Genomic DNA, 20,765 nt, shown 5'->3' with positions numbered 1-20,765 from the left:
CCAGTGTTTTCTTCAATCCATCCTAAAGGGAAGAAAGCTTGGTCCAGAATCCAAATCCAATCTGTTGAACAATCCAAATTTCAAAATCCGTGAGAGCCACAAAAAGAGTATTTGACTTATCAGACGGAAGCAGGCAGGCACAAAACCTCCAGGAGGGGAGGAAACAGGTCAACAGGCCGAAGGAAAGGGCTGGAAACGCTCAGGAGCAAACTCTGACGATGAGGCAGCGAGCAGCAGAGAGATTCATGCTTATCTAGGGAGCGACACAGGTGGAGAGCATTGGCAATCAGAGTAAAGCAATCAGACACAGAGAAAAGATGCCTTCAGGGATGGCTGGGAAATCTCCACCCCAGCCCAAAACCATGACATGTGGTTTGTTTTGTTTTGCTCTCCCTTTTTCTCTTTTCTCTTGCTATTTCTCCTCTATTCACCTTTTTCCTTCTGCTGTTTCTCCAGTCTGATCAAGCGGTTATAAGCAAGTACATATTTTAAAATAATAATAAAGAATAATATTTAAGATTTAACATGCTAACTGAGTCTGAGAAGGAGCTATTTGAAGCAGTTTATCTGAGCATTGTGTGATCTGACCTTGGGCTAAACTTGCTGGGTTAAGCTTTTTTCTCTCATTGCATTTTCACATCACTTCAGTTTGTTTCTGATTTGGAGTTGAAGAAGCTCGACTTTCATATGTATGTTTACTGTAACCCGATATGGTTTTTGTTTTAAAAAAAACTGACAGGTGAAAGAAAGTCTAAGAAAAAAGACATCATATGATCAAGCACCTGCTGGGCTGCATGATACACAGTATTTATTCTTTCCATTGTTCCTTGTTTTCTCTGCTGCCAAGACTTCAAAACTCAGACGAGAGTTGCAGCTCTTCAACACTCATTTGCACTTTAAGTGAATTTGCCACTGAGAGTGAGTCGTAAATCTGCAGCTGGAGCCTCGTTTTTGTTGTGAAAGTGCTGATCTATTTTAGAGAATGAAGTGACAGAAGAGAAGAGGCTTTATTTCTCCCAGAGGGAAACTTCATCTGTTGCTCATGCTTTAAACTCAGTAGCTAAATCGAGTCCAACATCATGATGCAGATGATCACATCCAATAATCTTCACCTCTCAGCCGTTTTAGATCCTGTCAGATGAATGTGCAGGATTGAACTGTTCAGCTTGAAAATGTTCATATTTTTAAAAACAAACCGCATCTCCTTTCAGCTCTTTCTATCTGGTTTGTCCAACATGCTGATAATTTAATTGCAGCCTCATCTTCATGATAAAGTCTGGCATGTGCTGCATGTGTGTCTAAAATTTTTAAACCAACTTTAACCATGAAACTGATTCAATTTCAATCAGATAGATTTTTTGCAATGACCTCTAACTGCTAACACCTTTTATTATCAATCATGCACAATAGTCGTGTCTGGATGCCACAAAGAGGGGTATACTGTATAAGTGCATCAAGCACGGCTTTGTAGTTTGCACACCCAGCAGGCTTGATACGACTAGCAGATGATGTGGAGGTGAATACAGACCCAAATCCAATCCAATCCAATCAGCACAACTCAGCTACCGCAGTTAGCACAAGAATTAAAGCAAAGCTTGCATCTGAAGCATCCCAGTCTGCCTGGATGTGCAGCAGTGGTCTACCAGTGGATCGGTCAGGATTCCCTGGACACTGGCAACACCACCACAAAGGCACCACAGACACCACCCACATCATTAAAAAGGCCCAGCAGCGTCTCTTTTTTCTAAGAACACTGAAGAGGAACAAACTCCTTCCACTTCTGCTACAAAACTTTTACCAGTGCACAATAGAGAGTGTCCTGACCTATGGATGTACAGTGTGGTATGTCACCTGCCCTGCACATGAGAAAAAACAACTCCTGCAGGTCATCAAGACTGCTCAGCGGATCATCAGCTCCCCAATCCCATGTCTAGAGGAGATGTCCTCGAACCTCAGACGGGCCACAAGTATATGGAATGATCTCACCCATCCAGGACATACCCTGTTCAGCAGCCTTCCCTCTGGAAGTCATGCGAGCCCGCACCAATAGACTCAAACACAGCTTCTTTCCCATGGCTGTAAAGAGACTGCTGCAGGTACCCTGATCCCCCTACCCCACCCGCACACATCTGCTACTACTTTCCAGCCAGTAAAAACCTGCAGCAAATATTATTTTATGTGTAACATTTTAACTGTATTTAGTATTTATTGCTCATAGTTTTATTAATTTTTAGCACTGTAGCTGCTGCAACAGAGAGGATGCCAAACGGAATTTCGTTGTATTTTTGTACAATGACAATAAAGCTTCTTGAATCTTGAATCTTGAGGCAGTCCCTCAACAAGATTAAAGCTACTGCAATACAGTTTAGAATTATTATGTCCTCCAAAAGAAAAAACATAATAGTTTAAGTGAAAACCAGACGATAGCAGCCCAATTTATTTGAAAATGAGTGAAATAGTGTTAATGATAAGAGTATTACAGAAGGCAGTAGAATGCATATACGAAGGAAGTGAGTCAGAATCAGAAAAAATTATTTCTGTATGCACAAACAAGGAATTTGACTGCTGAATTTTGCTCTCATCGCTTTTTTCAGCACAAAAAGTAAGAATAATTCAAAATAAAAGCAAAAAAAATTGAAAAAAAAATAGAAAATGGAAGCAATATATATACACACACATATATATATATATATATATATATATATATATATATATATATATAAATGTAACATTAACATAGTATTTACAGGTTAAGGTTGTGCAAATATGTGCAACTACCTCAGTGTTATTGTTCATCAGGGTAATGACTTGCAGACAGAAACTGTCTCTGTGTTTGGTGGTTTAGGCTTTATAGCACCTAACAGACGGGAGGAGTTTAAAAAGTTTGTGATGCTTCCCAGTCTCACATGCTGCCTTCTGTCAGTCAGAAAACTGGTAATCCACTGGCAGATGGAGGTTGGCACTGTAAGCTGGGTGAGCTTCTGGTGCAGGATTCCACGGATGACAGTGTTGAACACTCAGCAAAATTTCAAGAACAGGATCCTTGGATACGTCTTTGGAGAGTCAAGGTGATGCAGAATGTAGTGCAGTCCCACATTAACTGCATTGTCTATCAACCTGTTTGCCTGGTAGGCAAACTGCAGGAGCTCCAGCAGTGGACGAGTGATGTCCTTCAGGTGGCTCAACACCAGCCTCTCAAAGGATTTCATGATGGCAGACATTAGAGCGAGGGACCTGAAGTCAGTTAATTGTGTGTTGGGGGGCTTCTTGGGGACCGGTATAATAATGGAGCATTTGAAGCATGAGGGCCTGTAATACAGCTCCAGGGATCGGTTAAAGAACTGTATGAAGGTGGGTGGCAGCTGGTCAGCACAGATTCTCAGACAGGCATTTTTTGGACTTCTATTTGAAATTAAATGGACAACATATAAAACACATTAACAGAAACTGACGTTTTCAAACTTTGTATTTTATAATACAAATATAGAAGTAAAAATACTCTTCAAAAATTAAACGTGCTTGAAATCTACATAATAATTATAATAATAATAATATCTAGTTTTGAAAGGTGTTAATACCTGGTCTTTTCATGTAACCACTGGCCTCTAAGTGTATTTCCATATTTCTATGAAAACTAATTACACACAAAAAATCAAACATAGAGCTTTTTCTGACCCTTTGCTCATACCACAACTTTGTCTCGTGAGAGTTCATGCAATCTTTTGACTAATTTAAATAATGTTAATGAGGTGTGCACTGATTGGCTGCAGGGAGACCAGAGTCGGAAGGGGCGCTGGCCCAGTGCAAACATAGTGCATCACACTCCAAAACATCAACAGCTTAGTTATGCGAGCGAACCTGACCGAGCAGCAGCTTACGTAATTCAGCCATTTATGTTTGAACCAGACTCCAAGACTGAGAGTGAAGATACTGCCTCTACGCTACACTACACGTTACAGACATGACATGTCAGAGAAATAAAAATTTACGTTTTAGTTCGGTGATAAAATCCGACTACACAATGGTCACCTTGTTAGATTAAATGATCACATGATCACACTGCTGTGTTGTGGTAGGAAGATTAGTAAAACTACAACTGTGACCACACATCCATCATGACAAACCATCAATCATGAATACTGCAGTGCTGTGTGGTAGCAGGCATGAAAAATAAGAAATAGATAAGTCATTTACAAAAATTTATGTGGCAGAGCACTTCACACCACTTATTAAAAAAAAAAAAAACACAGGGCTCATTTGTACATTGCAAGGGGTTAAAGTTTAAAGCCAGATTTATGCTTGGCGGCGCCTGCATGTAGTCGTTTATGGCGTAGCTGATGCTGGTGAGTTTGCTCTCGTACTCCAGCGTAGGTGATACACATCTTTTTGGTGTCGTGTTGCCGTTTCTCTTCCTAATGTGAAGGTGGCAGAAGGGGTGGTATCTGCCGGTAAACTTTTCTTTTGGTGGTTCAGTTCAGTTCAGTAAGGCAAGGCAGGGCAAATTTATTTGTATAACACATTTCATGTTCAAGACAATTTAAAGTGCTTTACACAAAACATAACAATATTAAAGCAGGCAAAAAAAAACAAAAAAACAAATAGAAGTGTATTAGAAAAACAAAGAGTAAAAAAGCTAAAATTGATTACATAAAACCAGAAAAAAAAGCTCAGATAAAGAGATAAAGTTAAGATTTCAGCATAAAAGAACCAGATGCAGATCGGGACTCTAAATAAAAACTAGTGAAATGCAGCAGAGAACAGGTGGGTCTTTAACCTGGATCTAAATAAACTGAGTGTTTCAGCTGATCTGAGGCTTTCTGGGAGTTTGTTCCAGACATGTGGAGCATAGAAGCTGAATGCAGCTTCTCCATGTCTGGTTCTGACTGTAGGAACTGATAAGAAACTGAATCCAGATGACCTGAGGGGTCTGGTAGGTTCATACTGGGTCAAGAGGTCTCTGATGTATTTTGGTCCTAAACCATTCAGAGCTTTCTAGACCAGCAGCAGAACTTTAAAGTCTATCCTCTGATGGACCAGCAGCCGGTGTAAAGACCTCAGAGCTGGACTGATGTGGTCCACTTTCTTGGTCTTAGTGAGGACTAGAGCAGCAGAGTTCTGGATCAGCTGCAGGTGTCTGACTGATTTTTTAGGTAGAACCTGTAAAAACACTGTTACAATAATCAAGCCGACTAAAGATGAAAGCTGGACCAGTTTTTCCAGGTCCTGCTGAGACATCAGATCTTTTACCCTTGATATGTTCTTAAGGTGATGGTAGGCTGATTTTGTAATTCCCTTAATGAGTTTCTCAAAGTTTAGGTCTAAGTCCATTACTACACCCAGATTTCTGGCCTGGTTGGTGGTTTTTAGTTGTAGAAACTGAAGCTCTGTGGTGACACTTAATCGTTTTTCTTTCACTCCAAAAACCAACACCTTAGTTTTTGTTTTTGTTTAACTGGAGAAAGTTCAGACACATCCAGTCTAATGCAATTCCCAAGAGCCTCTACAGGGCCTCAATCTCCTGGTGACATCGTAATAAATATCTGTGTGTCATCTGCATAGCTATGGTAACTAATTTTGTTTTTCTTTATGACCTGTGCCAGTGGAGCATGTAGATGTTAAACAGCAGAGGCACCAGGATGGAACCTTGGGGAATTCCACATGTAATTCTTGTCTGCTCAGATGTAGGTATTTTCTGTTTTAAAACAACAATGGCGTCCAGTATGGTTCAGTGTCTTTATTAGCTTGTGGAAGATAATAATAAAAAAAATAATTCGATCAACCTTTCATCCACTTGATCCACTGGTTATTGTTTTTTAAAAACAGTTGTTACCACGCAAATTCAGCGAGAAGATCCAGATATCTGGCAACACGTGATCCTACACTGACCAATCAAAAGGGAGTACCTCCGTGTAACCGTCTGCAAAGCAGGGGTGCACGTCAGGTCTGGAAGAGGTGCACGTCGTGCCTCTGCGGAGCTATGTCGAGCCTACGGCAGTTATGCAGATGAAAATGCCACACAACCATAAACCTGCCTTTAGGCGCATCCTATAGCATTAGCGTTACCATTAGCTGTTTCAGCTTAACTCATGTCTCAGACACAGTAAAGCATAACTTTATATCAGTAGCGACACTTACCGACTGCATTGAAGGTGAACCGCTCAAAGTTGGAATTGTCCCTCTTTCCAACCGCAGGGTTGATGCCATCTTTGCCTGAAATTGTTCCAAATTACTGAAACATTCAGGTGCAAATAGAACATGGCAGGCAGAGATGCAGCTACAGTATTGCCAAAAATTGTTTAATCCATTTGTCCCTAGTAGTTGCTACAGGGAGACTAAAAACATTTGATGTTTGTTTTGGCAACTGACAACCAGCAGTTGACATGAGAGCGCCGTTTCAACATCTTCACACAACTTGTTGTTATGGCGACTGCGATAGGCGGAGAGCAGGTGATTTTAGGCATGGAAGAGGAGCTGGCTTATTCCTGTGATGATGGAATCCCAGGAGAAAATTAAAATCATCGTTTGTGAGAGTTTACCCTAGTGATGGGATGTTCTGCTCTTTTTAGAGAGCTGGCTCATCTCCCAAAGAAGAGGTGCCTTGAAAGCCATTTTCCACTTATCTCCTAACCAGGTGGTAAGCATTGTGAAGGTCCAGTTTAGTGAAGACAGCAGTATCCATGAAGGAAGTTGAAGGTGGACTCAATAAGAGGCAGAGGGTGTTTGTTTAACAGTTATGGCATTTAACCCATGATAATCTATATAGGGCTGGAGTGAACCCTCTCTCTTGGTGACAACAAAGAATCCGGCTCCCACAGGGGATGAAGAGGGCCTGCAGCCAGGGAGTCCTAGATATATTTTTCTATGGTGTCAGTCTCTAGTTTGGACAGGTTGTAGGAAAGCTGGACGGTAGAGGGGCACCAGGAAGTAAATCTATGGCACAGTCATGGGTGGTGGAATGGAAGCGATAGAGCCCTTTCCTTGCTAACCTCTCTGAGGTCATGATATTCTGGTGGTATGTCTGACAAATCCGGCGGATCAAGGCGATGGCTTGAAGGAGATGGATGAAGGGGACGGCAGAATGAAGTGTCATGACAGTCTGTGCTCCAATTAATAATCCTCCCAGATCTCCAGTCCAAATGGGGATTATGTGAAGACAACCAGGGGTGTCCCAGGACTAATGTTGAATCAGGAGAGTTTACAATAAAGAAATGGTTAAATTCCTGATGGTTGCCTGAACCTATGAGTTTGACTGGAATTGATTGTTGGGTGATGGAATAAAGAAGACTGCCATCCAAAGCCCGAGCATGAACAGGAGGAGTGAGAGGTTCAAGATTTAGACCAATCTTAGATGCAAACTCTGTCTAAAAAGCTTACCTCGGCTCTGGAATCCACTAAAGCCTGTACAGAGTGGGAAGAATTTTCACCACACAGGTCCACAGGAATGAGTGTCTTAGTGTGGGGGATTACCTTAGTGGAACTTGTAGTCATCAGTACTCAAACCGTTACTGAAGGCCCTGATCTTTTGGCCACTCTGGACAGGCTGATATACTGTGTCCAGGTTTTCCACAATAAAAGCAGCTGTGCTTATCCTCATCTGCCGTTCCTTGGCTGTAAGACGGGCTCTGCCCAGCTGCAGGTGCTTCTCTGACTACATGGTAGCGAGAAGCGGGGATGAATGAACAGCTCTGGAGGCAGAGCTAGGGGAACACGGGCCAGGTCGGACTCTCCACTCTCTCTTTCTCCCTCAGTTGGTTATCCACCCTAATGGTGAGGGAAACCAACTCATCCAGCGAATTCGATGCATCCCAAGTGGCGAGCTCATCCTTCAGCTGGCTGCTCAAACCGTTAGCAAATATCCCACAGAGAGCCTCGTCGCTCCAGCCCAAATCAGCGGCTGCTGTTCTGAAATCGACAGTAAATTCAGCAACACTTTGACTTCCCCGACAGAGGTTAATTGGTTGTTTTACTGCATCACTCCCTCTTACGGGATGATCAAACTCTTTCTTCATTTCTTTTTTTTTTGTTTTGTTTTTTTTAACTTGTCCTGTCCAGCATCATAGCAGGAAAATGATGATCTGGTTGCTGTATCGTTCAGAACAAATTTGCTCTGCCAAGGGGAGGCCTATGGGTAAGGCTCCTCTTGATAATCTGATTCATTTATTTATTTATTTACTTTGAATCACAGAATCTATGTAATCTTGCTGGACCTGACCGGAGGGGACAGAAAAAGATGGAAAATAGCAAAAAGAGCAAAAGGGAAAGAAGAAAGGAGACAAAAGATCACAGACAGAAGGCAACGACCCTTCAATCCACACCATCACCAGACAACAAACTGTTACACCTGTACATGAACACACCAGAAAATTTCCTACAACTTTTACAAAAACAAAAACAGAAACACACACACACAAAAAAACAGAGCTTCTAGTCATTAAGAGTTTTTAAATAATAACCAAATCAAAAAGACATAACATGAAAGCATAACAGCGACCAGATACTAACTCACAGGAAAAATAAAAAAAAAAGAATTATCTCTTAGTATAAAAACCCACTGGACAACTCAGTGATTGTGTCAGCATGCAGAGCATGAGGAATAAGGAGTGATCAGTGAAGAAGAGTGGTGAGTGAGATTGTGCAAATGTGACCACGCCTCTACGGAGGTCAGAGGCAGACCAGGGCCAGAGACCTGGGCCCTCAGCAGCAGCCCCGGAGCACCAACCCAAGCTACCCCACCACGAAGCCGACTCCAGCCCCACCCAAAGGGCAGCATAGGAGAGCCAAGCAAGAGCCCCCCACGGTTTTGGGGCACAGGTCCCAGTGGGCCAAGATCAGCAGCCCGCTGCCCTCGCCAGGGACCGGCCACCTAGGGCAGCCCAAGCGAAGGGCCCAGGGCACCAGGAGCCCAGAGGCGGCCGTCCCACCCCCCAAAGGCAGAGCCACCATGCACCGTGGGGGACACCCCAGGCGGACCAGAGGACAGCGAGCCCCAAGCACCCCCAGAGCCAGCAGCCCACCAGCACAGCCACCCCGGGACCCGGCACCGGGGCAACCACCTCTCCCCGCTCGCCCCCGTCCACACCCAGGGAGAACAGGGGTGTGAGAGGTCCCCAATACCCTCTCCCTTCCCGCTCCTGACTAAGTGGCCCCGCCCGACATGCACCTCATGCCATGCCCCCCAGGTGTTGTTTGTGTGTTGTGTTTCTTGTGTTTTGGTGTCTCGGTGCAATTAAAACTGAGAGGCGAGTCACCACGGGGTGCATCCAAGGAGACCACTGAATGGCCCCCTCCGTTCCACCCCGCATGGCTCCATGCCTCCCAACTCCCTACGTGTGTGTGCGTGAGACAGAGAGAGCGGGAAGTAAGAGGGGTCCGGGGATGTACGTCCAGAGGAAGCAAACTTCCCTCTGGATGTTTAGTCCCTATTGGGGTTAGGCACCCCGGCTCCCTAGGAGGGTTCCCCCGGGGCAAGACAGGCCAGGAGAGGCCGCCCCCCCCCCACGACCGGGCCATTCAGGGACTGCAGCCAGTAAGCCTTCACCGACCCCAGAAGGTACCCACCCCCCCACATGCTTAACGGAGAGTGAGACGATGGGGACAGCGGCAGACCCACGGCACACCACCCCCAGCCCCCCCCCCCCAAAAGTGCACATAACGCTGCCCCAACCACACACAGAAACACACACCTATTTCCTAGCCCCACCCACACAATATAAACACTCACACAGCATACAACCCTCCCACTCTCACTACCCAGACACACCCCGACTCATCCTAGCACATGCATACGCACACACAACGACATACCCCCACACCCACACAAACATCATCCAACACATAGACACACACACAACATATAAGAATCCCTATCTCACACCCCAGCACCGCCCCTGCTGTCCCCAAAATCTCACTCAGTCCTCCTTTAAACCCCTACACCCCTCCTGCCCCCGGGCCATACCCTGGGTCCCAGGGAGGCAACCAGACACCAGGGCAAGCACCAACCCACACCATGGAAGCACATCTGGGCTGGCCCAGACCTGGCACATATGGACCCCACCACCCCGGAAGGAGGAGGACCACACCCAGTCACCAGAGCCCAGAACCCCCGCCCAGCCGGCCCCGGAATAGCCCGGCTGCCCAGCCCAGGACCAACACCCACCAACCCTGGCGTCACCAGTGGCCTCAACCCCGGCCACAAGGCGACTCCAACCGCTGGCCCCCACAGCCCCCGACAGGGCCAGACCCAGAGCCACCCCCATCGCAGAGCAGCCCGGCCAAGCACGACGGGAAACCGCAAAGAACCCACAACCACCAGTCACTCCCGGCCATTTTCCAACCCCCAAAGCAACAAGGTCACAGTCCTCCACCTACACTAAGTGATGGAGCTAAGCACAGGGGACCAGAGGGAATGAGATTCAGCTAAATAGTTCTTTGAGGAGGCAGACATTGTCTCACTACTGATGTGGTCAACTAAGAGATTCCTAAACTGCTGAATACACAGATTATTTTTGGTTTTCCAGTTCACAAGGATAGTTTTCTTTGCGATACATAATGCTGTGCGTATTGTGTGTGCAGAGTTAATTGCCATATTAATGTCACCCAAGTCACTTAGTTGACACAGTGCGGGGAATATTACAGTTATATTTTAACCATGTTGACATGTCCACACATACCTGAAGCCAGAACCTGCAGACAGGTGTGCAGGACCACAAGGCATGGAGATAGTTGTCAGGTGTGTTTTCATTGCAGTGTGTGCAGATGTTTGATTGTGACAGACCCATCATGAACATCCTTTGTCCTGTATAATGAGTTCTATGCAGAATTTTGAATTGTATCAGTTGTATATTTGAATTCTTAGTCATTGTAAAGGTGTTTAAACATATTTGTGACCATTTATCTTTATTAAAGTTACTGGATAAGTCACCCTCCCATTTTGAAGTTGGAAGACAAATTGAGTCTTCTAATTTAGATAACAGTCTACATGTTTTTGATAATAGCTTTGGGGCATTGAGATTCATGAATTCTGCCACCCTAACAGGCAGCTGTAAGTTTAATTGATTAATGGTATATTTTTTACATATAATAGATTTAAGCTGGTGATATTCTAAAAATGTTTTGCTACTGATTCCATATTGTGAAGTGAGAATATTAAATGAGAAGAAGTTTCCATTTTCTATTATATGTTCTAACTGTTTTATTCCTTTATTTTTCGAGTAAATTTGAGTAAAATTGATAAGCTTTTTGTTTTGCAGGATGTCAGGGTTGTTCCAGAGGGGTGTAAACTTACATGGAAAAAGTGAGGATTTGGTTATTTTTAGAAAATCCCACCAAGCCACTAAAGAGGAACTGATATTGATGCTTTTAAAACACTTATGTGTTTTGATGGTTGAGCTGATGAATGGCAGGTCAGAGATAAACACATCCTCACACAATGCTTGCTCTACATCTAACCATGGTTCATCCAGACTGCTAGGTTTAAGCCATTTGGAGATATACTGCAGCTTGTTAGCTAAGAAAACATGATTAAAGTCGGGTAGCTCCAATCCGCCTCTATCTTTAGTCTGTTGTAAAGTTTTTAGACTGATAGTGATGGCTTATTTTTCCATAGAAATTTAGATATATGTGAGTCCAGTGACTTAAACCAGCTGGAGGATGGTTTAGTGGGTATCATTGAAAACAAGTAGTTTACTTTAGATAGAACCATCATTTTAACTGTGGCAACCCTCCCCATGAGTGATATGGGTAAGCACCTCCACCGTGAGAGATCATCCTCTATTGCTTTAAGTAGCTGGACATAATTTAGCTTTGTTAGTTCTGATAACCTGTGGGAAATGTTTATGCCTAGATATCTAATGTTTCCAGACTGTATTGTAGTATTGGGTGTGTTTTGTAGGTCACAGTTAATGGGTATAACAGTAGTCTTAGACCATGGTAGAATAGTTAGATACTGATGATAATGTGTTAATAATTGTGATTGTCTGGGGGAGAGATGTCGGTGAGTTCTGGAGGAAAAGTAATACATCATCAGCATAAAGACTTATCTTATGTTCTATTATTTTTGGCATGGATTCCTTCAATCTCTTTATTTTGTCTTATGGCAGCAGCTAGGGGTTCAATAAAAATAGCAGAGTGATGGAGAAAGCGGGCAGCCCTGCCTGGTTCCTCTCTGCAAACAGAAGCTTGGAGAGGTTTGATCATTGGTCTTCATACATGCATTTGGGTTGTTATATAATATTTTTATCCAAACTATGAAAGATGACCCAAACCTAAATTTATTTAACGTTGCAAATAAAAATTTCCAGTTTACTCGGTCAAACACTTTCTTCATTTCTTCAATAAATATGGCAACAGACAGCTGTCTGAATCTATGCCAGTCATATGCTGCCCAGGACAGCTTTGCCCTCAAGGAGTCCTATTATGTAGGAGATCTTAGATCTGTCACTGGCATACAGTAAGTGAGCGGCTTCTGATTGAACACAAGTGAGCATTGTACTAAGAATTCTCTGCACCTACCCAGGTCCCCGGCGTAAGATTTGGGATCAAGGATGTGTGTCTCTCTTACCGGAGCCACAGGATCAGACCGTGGTGAGGATAATCATCAATCTGGCAATGACTGGAAGCCTGAGCTGGTTTTATATAAGTGCTGCTTGATTGAAGAGTAAGGTGCAGGTGAAGATCCAGGTTGCCAGGGAAACAGGCAGGCCCACCATTGCCACACACCAGAGCAGGAACCAAAACAAATAATGCCTGAGGGGTGGAAACAGGAGTCCCAAAAGAGCGTTTTTGTTTAATTCTCATGTCATGTAATAATATTAAAATCTGTTCAAATTAAATAGTTGTATCTTCTCTGATTCTAACATAAATATTGCAATATTAAAACTTTATAAGCAATGCATTACAGCATCTAACTACATTTACCATCAATTCAAAGCCCTGTTTCAGACCTTTGCAGCAGCAGCCGGGGTCTTTTTACTTCTGGCTGCTTTTCTACATTTTAAAGACTTTTGTGGTGATTGAACAGACTTCATAAGCTACTGACACTGATGGAAGATAGTTATAATTTTCTTTCACTTCCTGCCACATTTGTTATTGTCAACTCAGATTAATTTTGTTCTGATATATTAGTAGAGATATTATTTTATTATGAAAATATTTGTATCTTTAATTTAATTTAAGGATGATTCAGTGGTTGCTTGGTCAATGGAGTTTACGTCCACCTAACTTGGTAGAGACACCTAATCAAACCGTATTGTAGTTATAATATCTAGTTCTGTTGCTGGCTGCAGTTTTGTCTGTTTGTGGTGAGAATATGTTTGTATTCTTCTGTTATGTAGGACCTCTCCGAGACAGAACAGAGTTGACAGATTTATTACGAACAGGTGTCTTTGGCTGGAGAAGGTATCTTAGGAAAATACACACTGATCTTGTCCACTGGATCGTCAGGGTCAGTCGGGACCAGGGAAGGGAAGGAGGAAGAGTTCACGTCACTTGAACGAGGTCCGACAGATACTGACTGGTGTCCTGGGGTTTATAAGGTCTGGCTAGGGATTGGCTGCAGGTGTGAGTCCTTAGTACTCCGGAGATGATGAACGGCGGTGATTAGTGGTTGCAGGCGTGTCCGGCGCAGAGTCTGGTGTGATGGTGACATCTTCCTACAGATCCATCAGCGTTTCATCAGGCCCCAGCTGTAAGGAATGAAATGTCACCAGTTTTCCATGAAATACTTTCTCATACACGTTTCTACCTGTACAACTGAAAAAAGTTATGCCAGAAACAGAATAGTTTTAGGAGAAGTTTCCTTGGAATTTACCATAAACCTGTTCTAACTTGATTTTATGCAATAACAAGATCAGTTCGACTCTGTTAACAGTCAGAACAAGTAGAGCTTTTCTCATGTACAGATAACAAAATAAAAAGAAACGAGCTGCTAAAAAAATTAAAACTATAAAACATAAACAGTGAAAATGAAATGTGAAAAATGGAAAATAAATTTAAATTGATAAAATAACAAAACTAAACCAAACTAAAGAAACAGTGGGTGGAAAATATAAGTCAACTTTTGTCTCTTTAATATCCGTCTTAGTTTGAAGCATCAGTTGTACACAGCCTCAGAGATTCAGGACACATGTTTGTAATGTGGAGGCAGAAAAGTCTGAATGGATATAAAATGTCTCTGATGCCAACACGGTTTCATTCATACAGAACTTTACAGGTATTTGAAACCCAAAGTGCTTTACAGAACAACAAGGACAAACAATAAAGAAAAAAATCACACTCATACAAACCGTTTGTGAAAATGATCAAATATGATTAGAAACAACGATGAGGAGAAAAGTCCACATCCATAATCATAAAAATAAACTATAAAAGCTCCATGAAAGAAGTTCATTTTTAGCTCGGTCAGAAAAGCAGAAAGAGAGTTTAAATCCCAATAGGAGCTGGTTCCACATGAGAGGAGCTGGTTGAAGGATCTCACATACTTTCTGTGGTACCACAAGTTTTTCTGTTTCTACTAACATTTTACCATGAACCATAAACTGAAGTCTTTAACATCTGGATGTTCAGGAAATCTGGAGGGTCCCATCCAGGGAGACGTGGGAATTAGATGTGTGGAGTTATATGTTGTGCAGGACGTGTTGAGACCCTTCTGGACCTTTCTGGTCTAAATGTCTCTGCAATCTTGACCAGAACTTTTGTGTGAAGCTTTACTTGTGTTATTGTACCTTTCTTTCTTCTAATGTTAAAAAAAGGAGATCAGTGAGGGAAACACCCAGCACATTTCTGTCAGAGAGCCATGGGAGGAGTCAGTCAGTAACCAAGATATAAGACTCTCTCAGCAGCAGCAGCAGCAGCAGACAGAAAGCTGCAGCTGGAAGTCAACGAGACTCACAAACAACTCAAGTTAAAGTTCATTTTACCAAGTTCATCAGGTGAGGACAAAGTTTTACTGAAATGTGTGTCCAACTGTTACTGATAATAAAAGTGTGTGTTACATATTTTTATGTGTTTTTGTTGACATTTAATTTAAAAATGGTTCATGTTAACCAGCAGGTTGGAGACATGGACTCGGATAACATGTTACTATCTGCTCTGGGTCGACCTTTCACCCTGGGGATGTTCTACGATGCTCGTAGAGATCAGCTGATTCCAGGTAAGACAACATAACTCTTCTACTAAAATAAATCCTTTACCTTCTGTATTGATGACTGGATTTAATTAGTCACTGTTGAAATAAGATAAAGGTCATAATAAAAAAAAACCTAAACACATTCAGTTTTCTTAGCTTTGCATGGAATTACTCTTCCCTTCATGCAAGGACCTCTTTCATTTTGTTTGCAGAGATTTAATCGTTGTTTGCTCAGATTAAGTTGGTCTTTGCACAAAAATATTTTCTGCCCAAAATTTAACTGACATACAAAAATGATTTCTATTCTATTCTATTCTATTCTATTCTATTCTATTCTACAGTAATTTAGCGAATTACATCTGAGAGTAAGGACAACACAAACAGAAACCAACATCATAATTAAGTTGTAGTCAGATTGCTGTTGAACCAAGGTGCTGTCCTGTAGTTCTAGAGGCAGTGCTATCTATCTATCTATCTATCTATCTATCTGTCTATCTATCTATCTATCTATCTATCTATCTATCTATCTATCTATCTATCTATCTATCTATCTATCTACCTACACACACACACACACACACACACATATATATATATATAGTCTATCTATAATACTCATACATCATACACTCATAATACAACATCATCTTGGGCGTAAGTGCATGCAGCTTATTCAGAGCTGAGTTGAGCCAAAGAGCTGGAGAAATCTAACTCATTCCGATGAGTAGAAGAGTTAAGCTAAGTGCACAAATGCTCCTTAAACAGGTCAGTCTTTAGCTTGCTCTTAAAAGTGGATAAAGACTCTGCGAATCACACAGAGTTCGGTATCGTACTACAGATCGTACTACCACCGTGGGACAAATGAGGAAAAGAGTCTAGCTCCTGATGTTGCACCACCTTGTGGTTAGTGATGGTTTAATGAACCCCTGTGAATGTGCTGAATCTTTCTGGCCAATTACATCGCCAAATGTCTCAATACTCGAGGTCCCAGTTAACAGCTCACTTGGTAGTACTGACATCTGCTGGTTATTTGATGCTCAGCAGTCCACTTGTCAAATCTCTCTCTCTCTCTCTCTCTCTCTCTATATATATATATATATATTATATAAATATATATGTTGTTATCTTCTGTATATACAGACACCCATGTGCATGCATATATATATATATATATATATATATATATATATATATATAAATTGTCCCTCGCCCTCCGTGGGCGGTCTCTCATCCATCCAAACTCGGGTCCTCTACTAGAGACCTAGGAGCTTGAGGGTTCTGCGCAGTATCTTGGCTGTTTCTAGGACTGCACTCTTCTGGACCGAGATGTCTGAGGTTTGTCCTGGGATCTGCTGTAGCCACTCTTCCAGTTTGGGGGTTACGGCCCCGAGTGACCGATGACCACGGGCACCACTGTTGCCTTTACTTTCCAGGCCTTCTCAAGTTCTTCTTTCAGGCCTTGGTCTTTCTCCAGTTTCTCATGTTCCTTTTCCTGATGTTGCAATCGTTTCGTATTGTGATGTCAACCAGTTTTCTCCGCAGGGTGGCTGGGCTCTCCCTTAAAGGTTAGGGTGAGAAACTCGGTGACCTATCTATCTAATCTATGCAGATTAAAGTCATATCTTACCTTATTGGACGATATCATATCAAAATATTACCAAACTACTGTTGTCTTTCGTCTTTTTGGCTGCTCCATTTATCTATTGTGTCACCTCATAATCACCTCGAATTATGCAGAACATTTCCTCTATTTTCAGCAGCTTTTTCAGCGTCTCTACGCACGCAACGAGGCACTCACGTGATTTGTGACAAGCGGGGCCTCGTTTGCCCTTGGTCAAGTGATATTCAGGAAAATAATATGAGCCTTGCTACAGGCCTTATTTGGACACGCCCCCTTTACTCGATGCAGGCCCCAGGGCTTTTGTGTCAGGCGTAACATCATTACTTGTGGTGGGAGTCTTTCACTGGCAGAGCGTAACTGTGGAGAGGGAGTGCAGCTCTGGATTAAGGAGTGGAGGTTGAGGTTTGTTTGGGTTATTGTTTTGTAAGCCAGAAACAGAGCTTTGAATTTGACGCACATTATATTTCTTGGTTCATCTTTAGCTATTTCAATCACATTTAACTCACTGACACCTGACAGCATCTGGATTTTTCATGACTTTATATGTCCAAAATGAATAAAGCTGCTTCTTAACTGAAATGTTCTGGTTTCTGCAGGTGTTACACTCTGGGATCGTCAAACTATAGAAAAGAACACAGTTCAAACCTCTAAACGGACCAGTACATTTGAAATTTCTGCATCTGACTCCACTGAATCCAAATCTTCTCTGCTGAATATTGAAGCTTCTCTGAAAGCCAGTTTCTTAGGTGGACTGGTAGAAGTTGAAGGATCTGCAAACTACCTGAAGGATCAGAAGAAGTTTGCCAACCAGAGCAGAGTCACGTCTCAGTATAAAGCCACCACCAACTTCAAACAGTTGTCAATGCCGGCCCTTCAAACCTTGGATGAAGATCAGATTAATGCTATAGAGAAGAGCTCTGCAACACATGTAGTCACTGGTATCCTTTATGGAGCAAACGCTTTCTTTGTGTTTGACAGTGAGAAGTTAGACGCGAGTAGTGTTCAGGACATCCAAGGCCAGATGAAAGCAGTGATAAAGAAAATCCCAACATTTAATTTTGAGGCAAAAGTTGGAGTGAAACTGACTGAAGAGGAAAAGAAGCTGACTGAGAAATTCTCCTGTAAATTCCATGGAGATTTAATTCTTGAAAGCAACCCTTCAACATTTGTAGATGCAGTGAAGGCCTATGTAGAACTGCCGAAGCTACTGGGAGAAGATGGAAAAAATTCTGTCCCAGTGAAAGTCTGGCTGCTGCCGCTGAAGAGTCTGTATCCTGAAGCTCCTGATATGGTGAGTGAGATCAGTGTTGGACTGGTGAGGAGAGTTGAAGAAGCTCTGGACGACCTCAGAGAGATGGAAACAAGATGCAATGATTCTCTGGTTGATGAAGCTGTAGAGAAGTTTCCTCAGCTTCAAGAAGAGATGAAAAGTTTCCAGAGCCTGTGTGGTCTTTACAAATCTAAACTCCAACAGACCATGAAAGAGAAACTTCCCTCCATCCGTGAAGGTAAAGAAGATGAGAGCTCCCTGAAGCAGCTCTTTGAAGACAGAGAAAAGTCTCCATTCAGTCATGACAAGATGGAGAAGTGGCTGGTCTGCATGGAGAGAGAAATCAATGTTATCAGATCATGTCTAGAACCAATGAAGGGAACAAAGATCGTCCACAACCAGTCAGAGTTAGACAGAGAAGTTCTCGCTCCAGGTGTCACTGATGCTCTCTGCTTTGTCTTCACCTCTTTGGAGGATGATGACCCTTACATTGATGAGATAAAGACCTACTTAGATTTACTTAAGCAAGGAAGAACCAGTAAAGACCCCTGGTTCTACTCAACTGAGGTTTTAACCAAAATGAAAGGAAAAGCCAGAGTTCTCCGTGATCTTGCCAAAGCTCTGAAGAACAAAAAGGATTTCCGCTTCCTTGTGGCTGCCATTGCAAACAAGAAACACACCGGAGCAACCATCTACCAGTACAAAGATGGCCATCTGGTCACAGAGGACTTTTCCCAACCAGACCCACCCCCTGTGAAGACCATCACAAACAGAAGAGACCTCATCTGGTGTAAGTTCTTTATGTTTTTACTCAGAAATGAACAGAAAAGTGTTTTTCTGTCAATATGATTCATAACAGGTAGTGTTTTCATTTTACCACCAGATGCCCGTCATCTCACTGTGGACCTGGACACTGTTGGCCAAGAACTCTTCCTCTCTAAAAACAACGAAAAGTGGATATGCATAAAGGGAGTATCTCATTGTTATCCTGTAAACCCTAAAAGGTTAAAGGAAGCACAGTTTCTGTGTCACGAGAAGCTGACTGGACGAAGTTACTGGGAGATAGAGTGGAGTCATATGACATGTGATAATGTGGTGGGTGTTGCATACAATACAATTCCAAGAGAATGTCGTCCGCGGTTCTCAGATAAATGTTGGGTGTTAACTCACTATCATAACCCTGATTCTGGTTACACAAACCTACTTCAAGCCTACCATAAAAAATGGTTGTGGGATACCCCTTTCCCTTATGGCTGCATCAGGATCGGGGTGTTCCTGGACTGGTCTGCAGGGACTCTGTCCTTCTACAGGGCCGATGGTGACACACTGGCTCACCTGTACACCTTCCACACCCAATTTACTGATCCTGTTTATCCGATTTGCGCAGCTTATAATACTGACAATTATGTCTATCTGCGTCCAATAGATTAAGAGTCATAACAAGACCTGAGACTTCACAGGAACGTGTTTGTCTCAAAGGTTTTACAAGTAAAGTGAAAACCTTAAACCTGACATAAACCTGTCATTTACTACATGTTGAAATTATACATGTACATTTATTTTCATGGTTCTTCTTTAATCAACAGCTTTATGGGTTTTGTTCTCCAACCAGATGAAAAAAACACAGACATACAAACCCAGTTTCTTTGTCAGAAACTTAAATTTCTTGTTTCATCTTTTTACGTAGAAATGAACTTTGTCATATAATCATTGCTTAATATTATATATAACCTGCTTTAGAAAATAGTGCATACTGCAGACACACTGATGAGATTTTATGAATTACTGTGTAACCTGTTGTTTTTTCTCACCAAATAATTTTCAGGTCATTTAAATTTTTATACATCTATTTGTAATGAATTTGCCTTGTTTTTGTTTTTCTTTATATTTCTCTTTTTTCAAGTTTAAAACACTTTCATGTCTTAAAAAATTTAAACAAGCTGAAAAACGGTTTCATATTTTTCTTTAATACAACAAACGTCTGTAAAACCTGATATATTTGCTTGTTCATTTGCACCAGTAAAAAAACAACCAAAGGATCTTTCACTGTTCGAAGAGTTCTTTGTATGATCTCAGTGCTGAATGAGTCCACTGCTGTGATGTAGAAATAATCACAATAAAAAGCATCTTCCAGCATCGTTGTTCTTGAACTTCTTTTAACTTTAAAATTGACTTCAAATGAATTTATTGTTACTTACAACAAGAAAATTTACCTTACACTAAGCTAAACAATACATTAGTAATGCGTAATAAATGGATATTAGTTATGCTCACTACAGACGATCATTTAAGCTCCATACATGTGTTCATATTCACCATCACTCACCATTTATACTTTAGGACCAATTGTCAGCTGCTCATCAAGGGGAACTTCAATTTAAGGAACGGTTGTGAGTTTTTTTCTAAATAACTAGCAGTTGTATCATGAAGCCAGACCTCGGTGATTGCCAGATCTTGAAGAAATAAAACTGCACACCTTGTCCACATCCACGTACTTTTTCTAGAAATTCAGCTTTTGGTCATTTAATGCCACCAATGTTGGAGTTCTACGTGGCTTTAACACCTGGACACACCTTTTACTTTTCATAGACCTTCTGCATGTGTCCTGTGGTTCGATTCCAAAGGCAGAGGATGCCATGGCCTTTGGCTTGTGACTGAGTTCAGTCTGACCACCATCTCTGATGCCCTGAAGGGCCCATCCCAAGGATGGGCACCTCGGGTCCAAGAAGGCCACTGCCCTGTAGGTTTTA

General features: G+C 42.2%; 1 protein-coding gene across 2 annotated transcripts in view; it reads left to right on the top strand.

Moving 5' to 3' along the window:
- Positions 1 to 14,518: 14,518 nt before the first annotated feature.
- LOC121632690 (neoverrucotoxin subunit beta-like) overlaps positions 14,519 to 20,765 on the top strand; it is a 50,342-nt gene continuing 44,095 nt past the window's right edge. The window contains exons 1-4 of one of the 2 annotated variants that reach the window (XM_041974363.1): positions 14,519 to 14,927; positions 15,049 to 15,148; positions 17,342 to 18,805; positions 18,899 to 20,153. In XM_041974363.1, coding sequence (XP_041830297.1) covers positions 15,058 to 15,148; positions 17,342 to 18,805; positions 18,899 to 19,446 — 2,103 coding nt within the window. In that variant the 5' untranslated portion in view covers positions 14,519 to 14,927; positions 15,049 to 15,057 and the 3' untranslated portion in view covers positions 19,447 to 20,153. Of the gene's footprint in view, positions 14,928 to 15,045; positions 15,149 to 17,341; positions 18,806 to 18,898; positions 20,154 to 20,765 lie in introns of those variants that run through there. The other variant, XM_041974364.1, reaches the window with a different exon arrangement.

The sequence above is a fragment of the Melanotaenia boesemani genome, chromosome 21, assembly GCF_017639745.1.
Source record: "Melanotaenia boesemani isolate fMelBoe1 chromosome 21, fMelBoe1.pri, whole genome shotgun sequence".
Classification (NCBI taxonomy): Eukaryota; Metazoa; Chordata; class Actinopteri; order Atheriniformes; family Melanotaeniidae; genus Melanotaenia; species Melanotaenia boesemani.
This window is presented reverse-complemented; position numbering and strand designations above follow the sequence as displayed.